The 18,417-nt window shown below is 30.9% G+C and overlaps 1 protein-coding gene and 1 pseudogene across 1 annotated transcript; both read left to right on the top strand.

The window, feature by feature from the left end:
- The first annotated feature begins 4,704 nt into the window (after window positions 1-4,704).
- On the top strand, window positions 4,705-5,175 carry LOC112020752 (uncharacterized GPI-anchored protein At5g19250). Its single transcript, XM_024053309.2, has one exon. It carries the CDS (start codon window positions 4,705-4,707, stop codon window positions 5,173-5,175), a length of 471 nt encoding a protein of 156 aa, XP_023909077.2.
- A 5,778-nt stretch (window positions 5,176-10,953) lies between these two features.
- Window positions 10,954-13,283, top strand: LOC112020766 (uncharacterized GPI-anchored protein At5g19250-like; annotated as a pseudogene).
- Window positions 13,284-18,417: the final 5,134 nt, after the last annotated feature.

Here is an 18,417-nt window from a genome sequence, read left to right as displayed (position 1 = left end):
AGTGCGTTATTAGTTGAAATTTGAAATTATATCTAATAAAAGTGATGTAGTTGATTTGGTCAATTTTCAAGGTATATAATATTGATAAAAGCGACTGATANAACTTAAGTCCAACATGAAGGCCATGAACATCCAAGTCGTCTATTAGCAAGTTTTTGTTTCAATTCTTTTCCTTCCCTTGATATAGCTTTGCCATTTGATTTGTTAGTTGAAATTGAAATAACAAAATTTTCTTATTCTTGATGAAATTGTTTATGGATTTTTATTTTATGTATAGTTTTCAATGCAACTAATATCAATTCAATACACAAACATGAAGGTAGAAATGAGAGTTCTTGATGCTCTTTTTCAAAGCTCTGTTTGATTTATTAATTTCTGTTGCTTACTGTTTCAATGTTAAGGATTCAGTGACAAACATATTTTGTATTTGTACTATTGTTTTACTTGTGGGGAAAATTTAATGAGTTTCTATGTTTGTGTTTTGCAATTCGTATTGATTTGCTGGATGTGAATGGTGATGTGAGGGGAATTAGAAAAAGATGATGAGCTACATGTCATCTATCTCAAGGTTTCTGTTTTTCCATTATATTAAGTTGTAAATACGTAATAGTTTCTCTGAAATCTTATATAGATTCTATTTATTGTCATACCTTCAACATAATATATTCAAAGAAACTCCTATTAAATTTTTTTTTCTTGAGTTAATTATTGAATCAAACATGCATCCAAAATTTGTTTTACATGGATATGATTCAACTGATAATTATTTACACTTTGTTTTCTAGACTAGAGACGAATGTTTCCATTGATTTATGTACCTGATGGTGCACTCCCACACATAGATAGCGTGGAAGATAACCATAAAGTGGAGTTCTATGGAGTTTTGGAAAACTTGCCTCAAGTTATGATTAGGAGTTCTATGATGATTGTATGTAACTTATTATAGAACATGGTGGAAAAATTGAATCTAAAGGAAATAGGAAACATATTGGTTGAGAGCAAGTGTCACAAATGTCTCAAAGGCTATTATCGCATGTTGACAAGTTTGGGGTTTGATGATGCCATAGAAGTTTTAGTGGATGTCTTCTCTTAGTTGCTAAGCTGTCATGTATGTAAATTAGGCTACTTATTAAAAAAAATTGTAAAAATTAGGCTAGATATTGAAAGTTCTTGCTGAATGCTATAGTTACTAAAAGCTATGTTTAGCTACTAAACTACTTGAGATGTTCCTTAAAATTTTGGGATATAAGTTAATAAGAAACGTCTTTTACAATATGTTTTCAAATACAATTTTTATTCAACTTTGATGTTGGTTTTATTCCCTTTTAGATTTTATAGAGAAGTAGGAATACAGAATTTGTATATTAATTTTGTGTGTTTTTGTGTATGCATATCCATATTCCCACACACAATATATACACCATCAACTTATATAGTTTCATGGCTAGATAATTTAGCAAATACCTGTTAGTCTTAAATGGAGTTTTGCATTTTAATAAAATTTAATGAATTCAAAGTGGAAATTTGTTAGATAGCATTGATTGTGTTTTCAACCAATAAAATTTTCAAGAAACATTTGACATTTTTTTTAATGAATTAGTTTATATAACATGCCTCATTAAATAAATCAATCATCAATTATTTAGAAACAAATTATAAGTAGCATGTAACTTTGTAATATGAACTAAACATTAGACTTGCATATCTCTTTTCCAATTACAAAATGTACCAATAATGAGAAACACTATTTGAAAGGAGATTTAATTGGAAAATAATTGTGCTTGCTGAAGGAGGAGTAAAGATTCATAAATTACTTTTGTAAGTTTGGAATGGAGTATTTTTAAAGGTTATGATTATGGATTCATCAAACTTGCAACATTTGACCATTTAAACTTGCTGTTTAAGTACATGAATATTAGGAATTAATCTTATAGCTTTCATCAATCTAGAGGAAGGTGAATTAAATAAAAAAAGAATTTCTTGAACATTTTTTTGAATTTTCCCATGCATCGCACAAGTTAACGACTAGTGTATAAGTAATAAAACTTGAAACCTTACGTTGTAGCTTTTTGTAATGTGTGGTAAGTGTCTTTGTAAAAGCTACTTAGACATGGCTCCAAGTTAGAATGGAGACCACATATTGGGTCCGTTTGGATTGAACTTATTGTTACTGAAACTGAAAACTGAAAATACTGTAGTAAAATAATTTTTAAATGTGTAAATAGTACCGTGTGACCTATTTTTAATATTTTTTAGTGCGTGAACAGTGCCAAACAGTGCATGAACAGTATTTTTTGTCTCTGTACAGTAAAATCATGTCACTTTCCAAAAAAAAAAAAAAAAAGAAGAAAGAAAAAAGAAAAAGGAGGAAAACGCAGCCTCCAGACGCAGACGTTGAGGCCAAACTACACCATTATGTTACAAACAAAGCAACGACTGTTTGAGCCAAAATAAAATAATTACTTAATTAATTAATTAATAGGTAAAAGTCCAAAATGAAATAATCCCAAACTTAAAGGATACAAAAGCATACTTTAGTGAATTATTTAAATGATCAATTTTGAAAATTGCTGGTAGTGAATTGATAAGGGATGGCTACATGAAGGCCTCTTTAATATGATTTTTTTTTTTTTTAATCTGCTTTTTTTGTGTTTCACTTTTATGTCTCTTTAATCTTTTAGTAAAGCAGGAATCTTTTACTAATACTACCAAAAAAAAAAAACAATTTTTTTTTAAATATATATATAATAATAGGAAATTAAAATTTAAGATCGTTTCCTATTCATTGCCATTCATCGACATGCACATAATCAACTAATTATTATAATAATTAGGAAATTAAAGACAAATCAAGAAATAACAGCCAAAGGATCTTCGATTAAAGTTATTCCTTTCTTTCTATTTTAAGATCGTTTCCTATTCATTGACATGCATACGTATACGTGTGCTTCCTTTAATATATATATAAATTTTTTTAAATTTTTTTTTGAAGATGATATTAAGTATGAGCACACATGTTTTTATTTATCAACATATTTTTATAAAATTCATGCCAATCTTTTTTTTTCCTACTAAAATATAAATTACATCCTCTACATTTGGGTGAATTGTCATTTTCATCTCAAAGTCTAGTTTTCATCTTGTTATAGTTTTTTATTTTTTTATTTTTTTAATTTAATAGTTACAACGCGGAAACAAATATTTAAATCTTGAATGTTTTTTTATTTATTTTTTTATGCAAAATAAAATTTCTATTCTAACATAATCTAAGTGTATATGTGTGTGAAGCTCCCTCCTGAAAACTTGAACCCCAGTCCTTGCTTCTCATACTTCACAAGCACTTATACTTGTAGAGTGACCATCGCACTAATAATATTTGGTGGTTAAATATTGAATGTCTTAAAAACACTAAAAAGTGTCAAATAATTAATCTGCAACACTCTTAACTTTTTTGTCACTAAAATTCTAAACTTTATCAGCAATTTTATAGACAGCAACAAATCGAATAACCAATTTGCCAGAGATATTAAAATTTAAGAGCAAAAATTTTGAAAAGGCAAAGTAATTGTATTATTGTAACAGCAACCATTAATATTTTCAAAGCGAGAATTTTCGCATTAAAATGTCTATCTTTGCAATGATATACTGTAAGCGCTGCAATGCATTATCAAAAATATCTTTTAAACTATCGCCGTAAGAGAATCCAACTTCACTTGTTACTGGTACAAGAAAAAGAGAGGGAACCTAGAGCACCTTGACATGCACGGCAAACTGACAAAAAAAGCAGAGATTCTAAGGACAATTATAGCTAAGAAAAGTTACAAGTTCTTGTCTTCTCTGTCCTGTTAACGTGATCTTGTTATAGTATTTTTATTTTTTATATACTGCTCATCTAGGCACAGCTCTATAGGACACTCAAGTCTGAAACCATGGCCATCCTTAAACTTAGCCTTGTTTTGCTTGTTCTTCATGTTGTGCAACTGCAAGGCAACGCAATGAGTGATTGTGATGGTACTCTCTCTCTCTATTAATATATAAATATTAATTAATAAATATATAAATAAATAAATAATTGTATAGTAATATACTATTATGCATATAATATAATATATATAGTATATTTTTCATATATAGTTTAATTTACTTTGCCGTCGTTGAAGATATACATGAAAAGTTGCATGATTGCTTCACTATCTTGTTTTAAGAAATATTTGTAGAATCCAATGCTTGTTTTCTTTATTCTTCTTTTTTTTTTTTTTTTTTTAATTGGGTTTATAGCAAAATCCTAAAGTTTAAAATTATGAAAGAATTAGGTGATTGAAGAGAAAAACGTTGGTGGGGCAAGAATATATGACATACATAGTGGTTTATTATTATTACTATTATTCATAGTCTCCGTTACTTTCAAGTGCCCTAAATATTTTGTTTTTTAGTTTAAAATACTGAATCTATTACTTCGAGTTTCAAATACAGTGAAAAGACCAGATTGTTCTACCTTGAAAAAAATGTTGTGATATGGGATATAGTTCATGTAGGGACTTTCAATTTGAAAGATAACATTTTCTATTTAGATGACTATAACGTATCCTATAAAAGTAGGAGTATAATTTTCTATCTTCACTTTATTACTAATTTACTACTACCAATTCAATTTTTACACCCACAGCTAAAAAAAATCTCTTCGATGAGATTAATGGTAACAGGATGCCACTACATCTCGCCAACTTCACTGAGAACAGCAATGCAGCTTGCCTGGCTAATAAGATTGCAGACCAATTAAAGAACGTAACTTGTAAAAACGCCTTTCACTACAGCTCTACTCCAGGCACCAAGCCGAATATCACCGATTTTGATAAGCTCCTGGATGACTGTGACATAAAAGAGAATCACTCAGTTCAAGGGGTCATATTACCTGTTTGTGAGCCCGAAATTAACCTATCGTTGATGACTGATAATTATACAATTACTACAACATCTCAATATGCAAAATATCTGAAGGATTCGAACTACACTGGGATTGGGATTGGCTCTAAGGATAATTGGATGGTGGTTGTTTTGAGCACTAACACATCAGCCGGAAACTTTTCCCATGCAGCTTCTTTGATTGCAAATTTCAGTATGCGTAATTACTTGGTGGCTTTGTTCATTGGATTTCTTGTTGTTTCAATGAGCTGAAATGCATGCTCCAGGTGCTTGTTATTGATACACAGATCATTTAGCTTCTTTTTGTGTGTTTGTTGTGTAAAGTTGTGAACTTAGGTGAGATTGTTTTTCTTGTTGTAGCATATCGTGATTGTAATTGTGCATATTTCTTATGGCAAGTTCATTCTTGCTGAATATGTAAGATCTGCATAACAAACTTGTCATGAATAAGATATGGAGTTCCATGACTGTTCTTTGTTAGTTAGTTTAATGGAGTAATAACTAGAGTGGTAAAGGCCCTGAATTAAACATGACCATGTTTATTTAGTACAATTTAATTGATTTTTTTCATGAAAATATATTTGTTAGATTTTAAGCATTCTTTTAGATCACACTTTATTTTAGAAAGTCCAACACACCTAGTCATTCTTTAAATTAGTAGCATATATAAATAAACGGAAGGTCCTTTTCATGGTGGCTTTTCATTGAACTGTGATCATGGTCGAGATCAGAGGCATATTTGACTTCTTTTCGCACATATATTAGTTAAGGTGAATATCTTCACCCTAACTTCTTCTTAGGTGACAAATAGCAATTTGTTATCACCAAAGATATTTATTAAAGCAAATGATGGAGTTATTAAGGTTTTCATATCATTGTTAAAACTTGAAAGTTACTTTTTAATGTATGTTGTAGCCTTTTGTAATGTTTGGCAAGTGTCTTTGTAAAAGCTACTTAGACACGGCTCCAAGTTTATAATGGAGACCACATATTATGTTACAAACAAGGCAACGACTGTTTGAGCCAAAATAAAATAATTAATTAATTAATTAATAGGTAAAAGGCCAAAATGAAATAATCCCAAACTTAAAGGGTACAAAAGCATACTTTAGTGAATTATTTAAATGATCAATTTTGAAAATTGCTTGTAGTGAATTGAAGAATAATGCTAGAGATAAAAACTATTTTACAAAAAAATTTACAAACTGCTAATGTAGTGAATGATTATTGGTAAATGAAAAAGTGATATTAATGATGGACCTAGATGAAAACCAATAAGAGGTTGACCACATCAACATTTTGTAAAAAAGTTATAAAATAGTTTGTCCTGATGTGGTGAATGATTATTAGTAAATGAAAAAATAATATTAATGGTGAACCTAGATGAAAACCAATAAGAGATTGACTACATTAACATTTTTTAAAAATATTATAAAATAGTTTATGTTGATTTGGTGAATGATTATTAGTAAATAAAAAAGTGATATTGATGGTGGGCCTAAATGAAAACTAATAATAGTTGGCCACATTAATATTTTGTAAAAATGTTATAAAATAATTTGTGCTTGTAGCATTACTTGTGAATTGAAAAGGGATGGCTAAGGGGATGGACCTCTTTAATAAGAGTATGATTTTATTTTTGAATAATACTAGAAATACAAACTATTTTTCAGAAAATTTTACAAACTGCTGACGTGGTGAGTGATTATTAGTAAATGAAAAAGTAATATTAATTATGGGCCTAAATGAAAATCAATAAGAGGTTAACCACATCAATATTTTGTAAAAATGTAGTTAAATAGTTTGTACATGTAGTTATACTTTTTTTTTTTTTAAATCTGTTTTTTTGTGTTTTACTTTCATGCCTCTTTAATCATCTAGTAAAGCAGGAATCTTTTACTAATAATTAGGAAATTAAAGACAAATCAAGAAATAAGAGCTAAAGGATATTCGATTAAAGTTATTCCTTTCTTTCTATTTTAAGATTGTTTCCTATTCATATTGACATGCATATGTGTGCTTCCTTTTATATAAATATATATATATATATATATATCACATTAATTTATTTTTCCAAAATTTTGAAGAAGATGATATTATTTATGAGCACATGTACAAGTTTTTATTTATCAACATTTTTTTATATAATTCATGCTAATCATTTTTTTTTTTTTTGGCTAAAATATAAATTACATCCTCTACGTTTGGGTGAATTGTCATTTTCATTTCAAAGTTGATTTTTCATGGCTATAGTTTTTTTTTTATTACAATAATTATAACAGGAAAAAATTATTTAAATATTGGATATCTTTTTTTTTTTTTGACAAAGAAAATATTGGATATCTTGAAAATATTAAAAAGTGTCATTCAATTGAGCTGGAAGACTCTTAACTTTATCATTACAATTTTAGACTTTATCATCAATGTTACAGAACAATGAATCGAACTATCGAAGGACCAATTTGCGAGAGATATTAAAATTTAAGAACAAAAATTTTGAAAGGCAAAGTAATTGTAATAGCGACCATTAATATTTTCAAAGAAAGAATTTTCGCGCTAAAATGTCTATCTTTGCAATGATATACTGTAAACGCAATGCATTACCAAAAAATATCTTTTAAACCATTGCCGTAAGAGAATCTCACTTCACATGTTAATGGCGCAAGAAAAAGAGGGATTCTAGCATTTTACCCTTATTTTTTTTAAAATTTAGCAATATGTCCCTATTTTAAAACTATTTAGGTCCATATCTCTATTTTGAAACTCAATTTTCTCAAAATCGAGTATGGGGCGATCAAATTTAAAAAAATAATAATAATAATTGGAACTCGAGTTCTTTGAATGAAACTCGAGTTTCACAAATCTTTTTTTTTTTTTTTGAAGTTTCCTTTGGCAAAACTCGATTTTAAATCAATCGAGTTTTACATTGAAACTCAATTTTGGGAAAATCAAAATTTTAAAACAGGGACATAGATCTAATATCAAAGTTTTGTTTTTATATAACGATTTAATTTTTTTTTTTTTTAAAAAGGGCAAAATGCTAGAATTTCCCAAGAAAAAGAGATGGAACCTAGAGCACCTGACATACAAGGCAACTGACAAAAAAGCAGAGATTCTAAAGACAATTATAGCTAAGAAAAAGTACAAGCTCTTGTCTTCCTTGTTCTATTAATGTGCTCTTAGAGCATCCGTAGCAGCCGTGGCAAAAATTATGTCATTTTACCACACCAAAAGCCTACTTTATTATTTTACCACATTATTTTACAACATACCATTTATCAAATGTTCTATATTTCAATACTATACATTAAAATAATATTTACTACACATTAAAATAATATATTATCTCTACCCCATTATCATCATCAACAGCAACAACATCAACGACCCAACCACCAGCCACCAATATCCACAGCCACAACAACTCTGATAACCACCACCAGCCACCAATACCAAATAAAGAAAAAAAGCTTCATACCCCTCATCTGGGGATTTGAATGAAAAGCATAAGCAAATCCAAGAACTGAAAAATAACAAGATTGCACCAAAAATTAAGCTCAACATAGACAAAATCCTTTAGAGCTAAGACTCACATCAGAATTTGCATATGCACAGCACAACCCAATCAAAACCCTTGAGAATCAAAGTAAACCAACATCAAAAAAATTGCATCAAAATTGCGAACAGCCTAAAATAAAATCATTGACCCATATTAGAAATTGCATCAAAATTATCAAGCAACCAAGCAAAAAATGAAAATTCTTGAAAAATAAGCAAAACCCACATCAGAATTTGCATAAAAAATCATCCAGAAGCAAAAATTCTTCAAAATCAAATCAAACCCACATCAGAATTTGCACAGTCAAACTAATCGTGAAGAACACTCCGGCGACGGACCTCGCCCTCACGAACCTCACTTACTGCTCACACGCTGATCTTCATGGCTTCGCCGCTTACTGCTCGCACGCTGATCTTCATGGCTTCGCCGTCCCCGGCACCAAGCTCTACCTCGCCTCCATCACCGATTCCTTTGTTCTTTCTGGGTTTTGTTTTGAACTGGGAATTGGAGTTTGATTTGAGGTGCAAAGAGAGAGAAAGACGTTTGAGGTTGAGAGAGAGGTGCTGGGAATCTGATCTAAAGAGGAAAGAGCATCGGTTGGGAGAGAGAGACAAATCGTGAGGAGAGAGAAAAGTCGAATAAAAAATAATAAACGCATATGCAACATTTCGTCCGTACTGTGGCATATTTGTAACGTTACTGTTCAGTGTTGCAAAAATTATAAGATTTAGAACATCTGATAAATGAGGTTTTTTGGTGTTTGGTGTGCTAAATGTGCCAAATATTTGGCATTTGGCACATTTAGCACATCTAGTGTGGATGCTCTTATAGTATTTTTATATACTGCTTATCACAAGGCACAGCTTTCTAGGACACTCAAGTCCGAAACCATGGCCATTTATAAATGTAGCCTCTCCCTTGTTTTGCTTATTCTTCGTGTTGTGCTAGCCAACGCAATGACTGATATATTGTGATGGTGTTCTCTCTCTGTCTCTCTCTCTCTCTGCAAAATTAATATATAAATATTAATCAGTATTAATAAATAAAAACATAAATAAATAACTTTATAATAATATAATTATTATACATAATATATATATATATATATATTGTATGTATTTTTCATATCTAATTAATTTTGTAAAGAAAAGAAATTTCTACACTAAAAACTAATTGGTATCTTGATCTGATAATAAAGAACCATCTTCAAAAGCATACGCTATAAATTGAAATTCTAGAAAAAAAAAAAAAATCTTTTACTCACTTGTTTGGTGTTTGCTATTTATACTTCATAGCAATCAGTTACTCAAGCCCACAAATCAGGCGGTAAATTAGCAAATGTAACTAACTAAAACAGTAAACAATCTAACGGCTAAAAGGAAATCTAATAAAATTACAACACGTGTCCATCTAACTGCCTGAATCACGTGCCAGAAACTGAAGCCTCATTTAACAATAGGACATCGGTTTTTCCTTTGTAATTGCTTCTTTCCTTCGACAGAAAACGATGTCGTTTTCTTCAATTGCTTCTTCAGACATTTTGCTTCAATTTCAACAAATTTACTTGCTATCGTGACGAAATACATGAAAAGTTGTATGTGTGCTTCACTGTCTTGATTGTTTTAAGAAATATTTGTAGAATTTAATGCTTGTTTCTTTATTTTTCTAATTTTTTTATTAAAAAAAAAATCTTAAGGTTTAAAATTGTGAAAGACTTAAGAGATTGAAGAGAAAATTGCTGGTGGGGCAAGAAAATATGACATACATGGTGTTTTATAGCCTCAGCTGCTTTCAAGTGCCTTAAAGATTTTGTTTTTTGTTTTAATTTAGGGATAATTACAGTAAACCCACCTGAGGTTAGGCCCGTTTTCACTTTGCCTACCCGTGGTTCAAAACTTATCACTTTACCCACCTAAGGTCCCTTCCGTTATCACTTTACCCACCTGAAGTCTCTTCCGTTAGAGATCTGTTACCCACCTCTCCCTTTGCCGTTAGAATAACACATTTTTAGAGAAAAACAAACATAACACGAATCAAAAAGTTAGGGTTTGATATTAAAAACAAATGTATATGAATGTAAGAAATAAAATTCCAAACAACTACAAATCAAATTGTTTGAAATTAAAACAAGTATTACACCGGTGGTGGCTCTTTTGTACTTCAACATGATCTTCCCCTTCCACAAACTCATCAACAACCCAATCACCCAGGTCTGAGAGAGGAGAAAAACGATTATGAACCACCCATGGATACCGACCAAGGATCGGCGACACCACTGTCAGACTCGGAGCCTCAATCTCCGCCATCGTTGAGCTACCCACCATAACACCGGTGGACCTAGAGTCACGATAGCCTCGTCCATGAGTAACCTCGGCATCGGAGACTGAGCCTAACGAGAAACCCACCTTAACAAAGCCGAGAACCACCGCGTCGGAGTTACTACAAGCCGCCAAGGCTTTTCCGGCCACTGGATGTCCAAGAACTCTCAACGGGATGGGTGCGAGAAGCCCCGATCATATCGTCAAGAAGCCCCTGTTCTGGGTTTGAAAATTTTTTGATCATGTGTTCTGGGTTGGGTCGTTGCTGCTGTTTGGTTGTTTGCTGTTTGGCCGTTGGTGTTCTGGGTTGGGTCATTGTTTGAAGATCATGTTGAAGGGAAAGATCATGTTGATGAGTGAAGAGTGTTCTGGGTTGGGTCGTTGAAGGGGAAAAACGATTATGAACCACCCATGTGTTCTGGGTTGGGTCGTTGTTTGAAGAGTGAAGAGTGTTCATACCTCTCTTTTTTTTATTTTGGTTTGGCCATTTATTTCACAACAGAGATCATTACACAGAACCATACCCTTGAACTCAACTCTAAAAACCCTCCAAGCTCTTTCAAAAAAATTCATACCCTAACTTTTTGATTCGTGTTATGTTTGTTTTTCTCTAAAAATGTGTTCTTTTAACGGCAAAGGGAAAGGTGGGTAACAGATCTCTAACAGAAGGGACTTCAGGTGGGTAAAGTGATAACGAAAGGGACCTCAGGTGGGTAAAGTGATAAGTTTTGAACCACGGGTAGGCAAAATGAAAACGGGCCTAACCTCAGGTGGGTTTACTGTAATTATCCCTTTAATTTAAAATACAGAATCAATTATTTTGAGTTTGAGATTCTGTGACAAGACCAGTTGTAATATGGTATAATAGAACATTGAGTTTCAATTGTAGGGACTTTCAATTTCAAACATAACATTTTCCATTTGAAGGACTAACAACATATCCTATAAAGTAGGAATATAATTTTCTATTTGAAGATAGAGAGTGGTCCTTATTGATGAAAAGATAAGTAAAAGCCACATAAGATATTAAGATGGTTTGATCATGTGTAGATAGGAGTTATTAATACAGAAGCTAGAAATACTTGTGGATTTGTGTGTTCTAGTCAAGAGAATGAAAAAATGTAGAGGAAAATCTTAAAATCATATTAATTACAGTAGTAAAAAATGATATTTTAATTAAAAAGGCAGAATACAATTTCGAACAAAATAAAATGGTAAAAAAAGATTATAGGTGATAACCATGAGTGCAGACTAGTTCTATGAGAAATGAAATTATGGGATTAAGGTTTATTGTTGTTATTTGGGTGAAGATAATTGGTTTGGATAGCTACAATATAATTGTGGAACTTTGAATGCATGTGTCACGGTTCTCACCTGTTAGGGACCGAGCCCTGTAATAACTATTGTGTGGTCCTAACGGTATGTGTCTTTTTTTTTTCTTTTTCTTTTTTTCTTTTTTAGGGGGGTCTTAGACTAATGGTATGTGTTGTAATTACTGTTGTTTGGTCTTAATGGTATCATTATCAATGTGAGTTTTACTTTGTGTTTTTAAGCAAGTTAGTTCCTCAACTTGAAGCAAGAAATTCAATTTGATTTTCAGTTTCATTAGTAGGACTAAATTTTGGAACATGCATGTGCTCAATTCCAATCAATGGTTCCTGAGTATCAAGGATAATATCGGACTCTTAAAGAAATTCATTGAGTTGCTAAACTAATTTTTTGTTAAAGTAATCAAACAAAATCCAAAATCATCAGTCAGCAACCTTTTTTAAAAATCATGAAAGTATGATATAGTTATTGAAACAGTGCTTAAAATAATTTTTCTGCACCAATTGAATTTCATCAAAGTATCAGATTAAGAATTAATAGTGGTAGCTAGTTTTAGAAAATAGAGAAGATCACTGCTAAATAGGCTGACTTTGGTGCATTACTTAATTAATCTTCACTCGATTAGTTCTAACCAATGCAATTTTTACATCTACAGCTCAAACATATCCCTGGGATGACCTTAATGGTTACAGGAGGTCACTACATCTCGACAACTTCACTGATAACAGCAATGCAGCTTGCCTAGCTAATAAAATTGCAGACCAGTTAAAGAATGAAACTTGTAAAAACGCCTTTAACTTCAGCTCTACTCCAGGCACCAAGCCTAATGTCCCCAAATTTGACAAGTTCTTGCATAAGTGTGACATAAAAGACAAACACGCAGTTGATGGGATCATATTGCCTGTTTGTGTGCCCAGATTAGACCCAATTGTGGTGTTCTCTAATTATACATAATCTCAATATGCAAAATATCTGAAGAATTCAAACTACACCGGGCTGGGATTGCCTCTGAGAATAATTGGATGGTGGTTGTTTTGATCACTAACACAACAACCGGAAACTTTTCCGGTGCAGCTTCTTTGATTGCAAATATCAGTATGGGTAACAATATGTTGACTTTGTTCCTTGGATTGCTGCTTGTTTCAGTGAGCTGAAATGCTCCAGGTGCTTGTGATTTATACAAATTTACCTTCTTTTCACATGTTTTTTTCTGTAAAGTTGTGAACTTGGCAGAGATTGTTTCTCTTTTTGTAACATATTATGATTGTAATTGTGCATATTTCTTATGGCAAGTTCATTCTTGCTGAATATGTAAGAACTGCATAACAAACTTGTAAGAACTGCATAACAAACCTGTGCAGTATATGAATAAAATATGGAGTTTCATTACTATGCTTTGGTAATGGAGTAATAATTAAGGGGTAAAGGCCAATGTAGTCAATAATGTACTGGTACGGCTGTACTGGTACATATACTGGTATCGAAATGTCAACGTTTCGTACCGATTTAAATACCAACTATACTGGCGAAGTATAGGCCATACCTGCCGATTTTGGGCAATACCGGCCGGTACCAAGCATACCATAAATTTTATATTTATTATAATATATATATATATACACACACACATACATACACACACACACACACACACATATATATATATATATAATAGTAATAAACTCGAAACGGTACACCGGTATTGACCGATACCGAAATATATCGTTCTATTGCTTAAATCGGTACAGCTTCCGGTATGAGATTGACTCCCTTGATAAAAGCCCAAAAACATGACCTTTTTATTCATGTTTAAAAAAAAAAAATGACCTTTTTATTCATTAGTATCTTCGATTGATTTAAAGCATCTTTTCTAGCTCATGCTTTCCAAGGTTCAAATGGAGAACTGATGCAGCAGAAATTGCTTTTAAATAGGATTTTGCAAACAGAAAAATAAAATAAATCTAGGAATCAACACCAAGCTGGGATTAAAAACTTGTCCTCATTAAAGCACATAGTGTACTTATATAGACTACTATGACTAAACTCTGACCGTAATTGACTTGTACCAAAGCTCAATTATTATATAATAATTAAAATAGCATTGACTCCAGAAAATTCAGTAAATTACTAATTAGCTAATAAGATCTAAAATAAAATCCAATGGATCAATGGTAAAACACAATTGGTTTCTAAAATTTAATGAATTTTAAATAATTGTTGCGCTCCTTGCATCTAGAAACTGGCATTACACTTTTATCTTTGATTAAATTACATTTTGGCCTTTAAAGTTTGAGATTTTTTTTTCGGTCCCTTAAGCGTTAAATTTTTTATTTTAATCCCCCAAGTTTGATTCCGTTTAGATGTTAAATCAATGTCAAATAAGCTCAAAACGACGTAAATTTTTTATTTGAAACTACATCTTTTTAAAGTGTGTTTAATTCACATCACTTTCTATTTTTTAGTAAAATAACTCAATTTTTTCCTTATCCTTTTTTTCCCATTTTTTTTTCTCTCTAACAATAAAAATAGCAATTCATGCCTTAAGTTGATACCAATTGGGGTGGAGGATGGTGGCGACACAGTTTGGGTCTATGTATGTTTGAGTAGTGAAACAACAAAATACGATGTGCAAGTGATGCATTGTCATGGCTTAATCATGAGTCATCGGGACTTGTCTCAACTTGGCCATGCAATGTGACTGTGTAGGGTGAGTTTCCATTACCATGAAATTGGTCGGTTTTGTGGGTTGTGTTTTGATGGAGTTTTGTGAGGTTTGATTGTTGTGTGGATCATATTTTTCCTTGGTTTTACTTTCTTTATCCTTTTTTTTTTTTTTTTGAGAATACATTTTTTTTTTTGAGAATACTAAGTACTTTCTTTATCCTTGAAATTTGAAAATTAATAGTATCTAATCCTACTAGAGCAACTGTTGTAACGTTAGGTTAGTACATAGTTAATTCTCAAAATAATAATAATAATAATAATAAAAAAAAGAAAAAGAGGAAAGAATAGTCTATGGTCAGTAAAGAATATAGCCATTAATAACTTTTTCGTTATGGTTGTAGATCGTTATGCTAAAACATATTATTGTCTGCTTATATACAGATTTACCTACTTTTTGTTTGTTTCTTCACTTTCTTGTGTAAAGTTATTAACTTAGACGAGATTGTTTTTCTTGTTGTAGCATATCATGGTTGCAATTCTTTACCAAAAAAAAAAAAAAAAAAAGATTGCAATTGTGTATATCTCTTATGGCAAGTTCATTCTTGTTGAATATGTAAGATCTACATAACAAACTTGTGCAGTACATGATAAGATATGGAGTTCCATAACTATGCTTTATTAGTTAGTAATAGAGTAATGATCATTAATTAGAATGGTAAGAGGCCCTGAAATATGACCATGTTTATTTAGTATATTCAATTGATTTTAAGCATTCTTTTTTAGATTCACGCTTTCTTTTTCTCTCAAAAAAAGAAAAAAGATTCACGCTTTATTTTAGAAAGTCCAACACCCCAGTCTTCCTTTAAATTGGTAACATGTATAAAGTTCTCCCTATTCATCATATTCATGATGGCTTTTTATTGAACTGTGAATCATGGTCGTGTTCAGAGGCATATATAACCTTAATTTTCTCNCGGCCGATACAAAAAAAAAAAAAAAAAAAAAAAAGCTTTTTTTTTTTTTTTTTTTTTTGTCTTAGTTTTGTAATTTTGAATTTTTGTAAAGGCAAAATGATAATTCATTTGCATTAACTTATTAGTATTATTTGTTTTCTTAGTATGTAAGAAACAATTAAGCTTTCTATTTTTTATATTGTGTTTTTTTCTTTTAATTGATGCTAAAGCCTAAAACCATAAATAATTTGTTCTGAATTGAGGTAATGTTTTATGATAAATTTTTATATTTATTATAATATATATATATATACACACACACATACATACACACACACACACACACACACATATATATATATATAATAGTAATAAACTCGAAACGGTACACCGGTATTGACCGATACCGAAATATATCGTTCTATTGCTTAAATCGGTACAGCTTCCGGTATGAGATTGACTCCCTTGATAAAAGCCCAAAAACATGACCTTTTTATTCATGTTTAAAAAAAAAAAATGACCTTTTTATTCATTAGTATCTTCGATTGATTTAAAGCATCTTTTCTAGCTCATGCTTTCCAAGGTTCAAATGGAGAACTGATGCAGCAGAAATTGCTTTTAAATAGGATTTTGCAAACAGAAAAATAAAATAAATCTAGGAATCAACACCAAGCTGGGATTAAAAACTTGTCCTCATTAAAGCACATAGTGTACTTATATAGACTACTATGACTAAACTCTGACCGTAATTGACTTGTACCAAAGCTCAATTATTATATAATAATTAAAATAGCATTGACTCCAGAAAATTCAGTAAATTACTAATTAGCTAATAAGATCTAAAATAAAATCCAATGGATCAATGGTAAAACACAATTGGTTTCTAAAATTTAATGAATTTTAAATAATTGTTGCGCTCCTTGCATCTAGAAACTGGCATTACACTTTTATCTTTGATTAAATTACATTTTGGCCTTTAAAGTTTGAGATTTTTTTTTCGGTCCCTTAAGCGTTAAATTTTTTATTTTAATCCCCCAAGTTTGATTCCGTTTAGATGTTAAATCAATGTCAAATAAGCTCAAAACGACGTAAATTTTTTATTTGAAACTACATCTTTTTAAAGTGTGTTTAATTCACATCACTTTCTATTTTTTAGTAAAATAACTCAATTTTTTCCTTATCCTTTTTTTCCCATTTTTTTTTCTCTCTAACAATAAAAATAGCAATTCATGCCTTAAGTTGATACCAATTGGGGTGGAGGATGGTGGCGACACAGTTTGGGTCTATGTATGTTTGAGTAGTGAAACAACAAAATACGATGTGCAAGTGATGCATTGTCATGGCTTAATCATGAGTCATCGGGACTTGTCTCAACTTGGCCATGCAATGTGACTGTGTAGGGTGAGTTTCCATTACCATGAAATTGGTCGGTTTTGTGGGTTGTGTTTTGATGGAGTTTTGTGAGGTTTGATTGTTGTGTGGATCATATTTTTCCTTGGTTTTACTTTCTTTATCCTTTTTTTTTTTTTTTTGAGAATACATTTTTTTTTTTGAGAATACTAAGTACTTTCTTTATCCTTGAAATTTGAAAATTAATAGTATCTAATCCTACTAGAGCAACTGTTGTAACGTTAGGTTAGTACATAGTTAATTCTCAAAATAATAATAATAATATAATAATAAAAAAAGAAAAGAGGAAAGAATAGTCTATGGTCAGTAAAGAATATAGCCATTAATAACTTTTTCGTTATGGTTGTAGATCGTTATGCTAAAACATATTATTGTCTGCTTATATACAGATTTACCTACTTTTTGTTTGTTTCTTCACTTTCTTGTGTAAAGTTATTAACTTAGACGAGATTGTTTTTCTTGTTGTAGCATATCATGGTTGCAATTCTTTACCAAAAAAAAAAAAAAAAAAAGATTGCAATTGTGTATATCTCTTATGGCAAGTTCATTCTTGTTGAATATGTAAGATCTACATAACAAACTTGTGCAGTACATGATAAGATATGGAGTTCCATAACTATGCTTTATTAGTTAGTAATAGAGTAATGATCATTAATTAGAATGGTAAGAGGCCCTGAAATATGACCATGTTTATTTAGTATATTCAATTGATTTTAAGCATTCTTTTTTAGATTCACGCTTTCTTTTTCTCTCAAAAAAGAAAAAAGATTCACGCTTTATTTTAGAAAGTCCGAGGCATATATAACCTTAATTTTCTCACACATAAATTAGTTGAGGCGAAATTCTTCACCCTAACTTCTTTTTAGGTGACAAATAGCAAATTTTGGGACAAAATAGGCTTTTGCCCTTTTTAAAAAAACAATTCAGCATTTTGCCTCCTTTCCCAAATTAATTAGGGAAATGCCCCTCTTTTGAAACCTGATTTATGATAAATCAAGTTAGGCCCTATAGCGGCATTTTTAAGGAGCCTATAGCGACATTTTTAGGACCTATAGTAGTGTTTTGTAACTCGACCTTTATGTAATCAAGTTATAGGTAAAAAAAAAAAAAAAAATTGCCTATAACTCGATTTCATAGAGGTCGAGTTACAAAACCCCACTATAGGTCCTTAAAACGTTACTATAGGTACTTAAAAACGCCGCTATAGGACTCCATAAATTTTTTTTTTAATAACTCGATTTATCATAAATCAAGTTACAAA

The sequence above is a fragment of the Quercus suber genome, unplaced genomic scaffold (genome assembly GCF_002906115.3).
Source record: "Quercus suber isolate HL8 unplaced genomic scaffold, Cork oak 2.0 scaffold_231, whole genome shotgun sequence".
NCBI lineage: Eukaryota > Viridiplantae > Streptophyta > Magnoliopsida > Fagales > Fagaceae > Quercus > Quercus suber.
The sequence above is the reverse complement of the archived record's forward strand: the minus strand, read 5'-3'. Positions and strand labels throughout refer to the sequence as shown.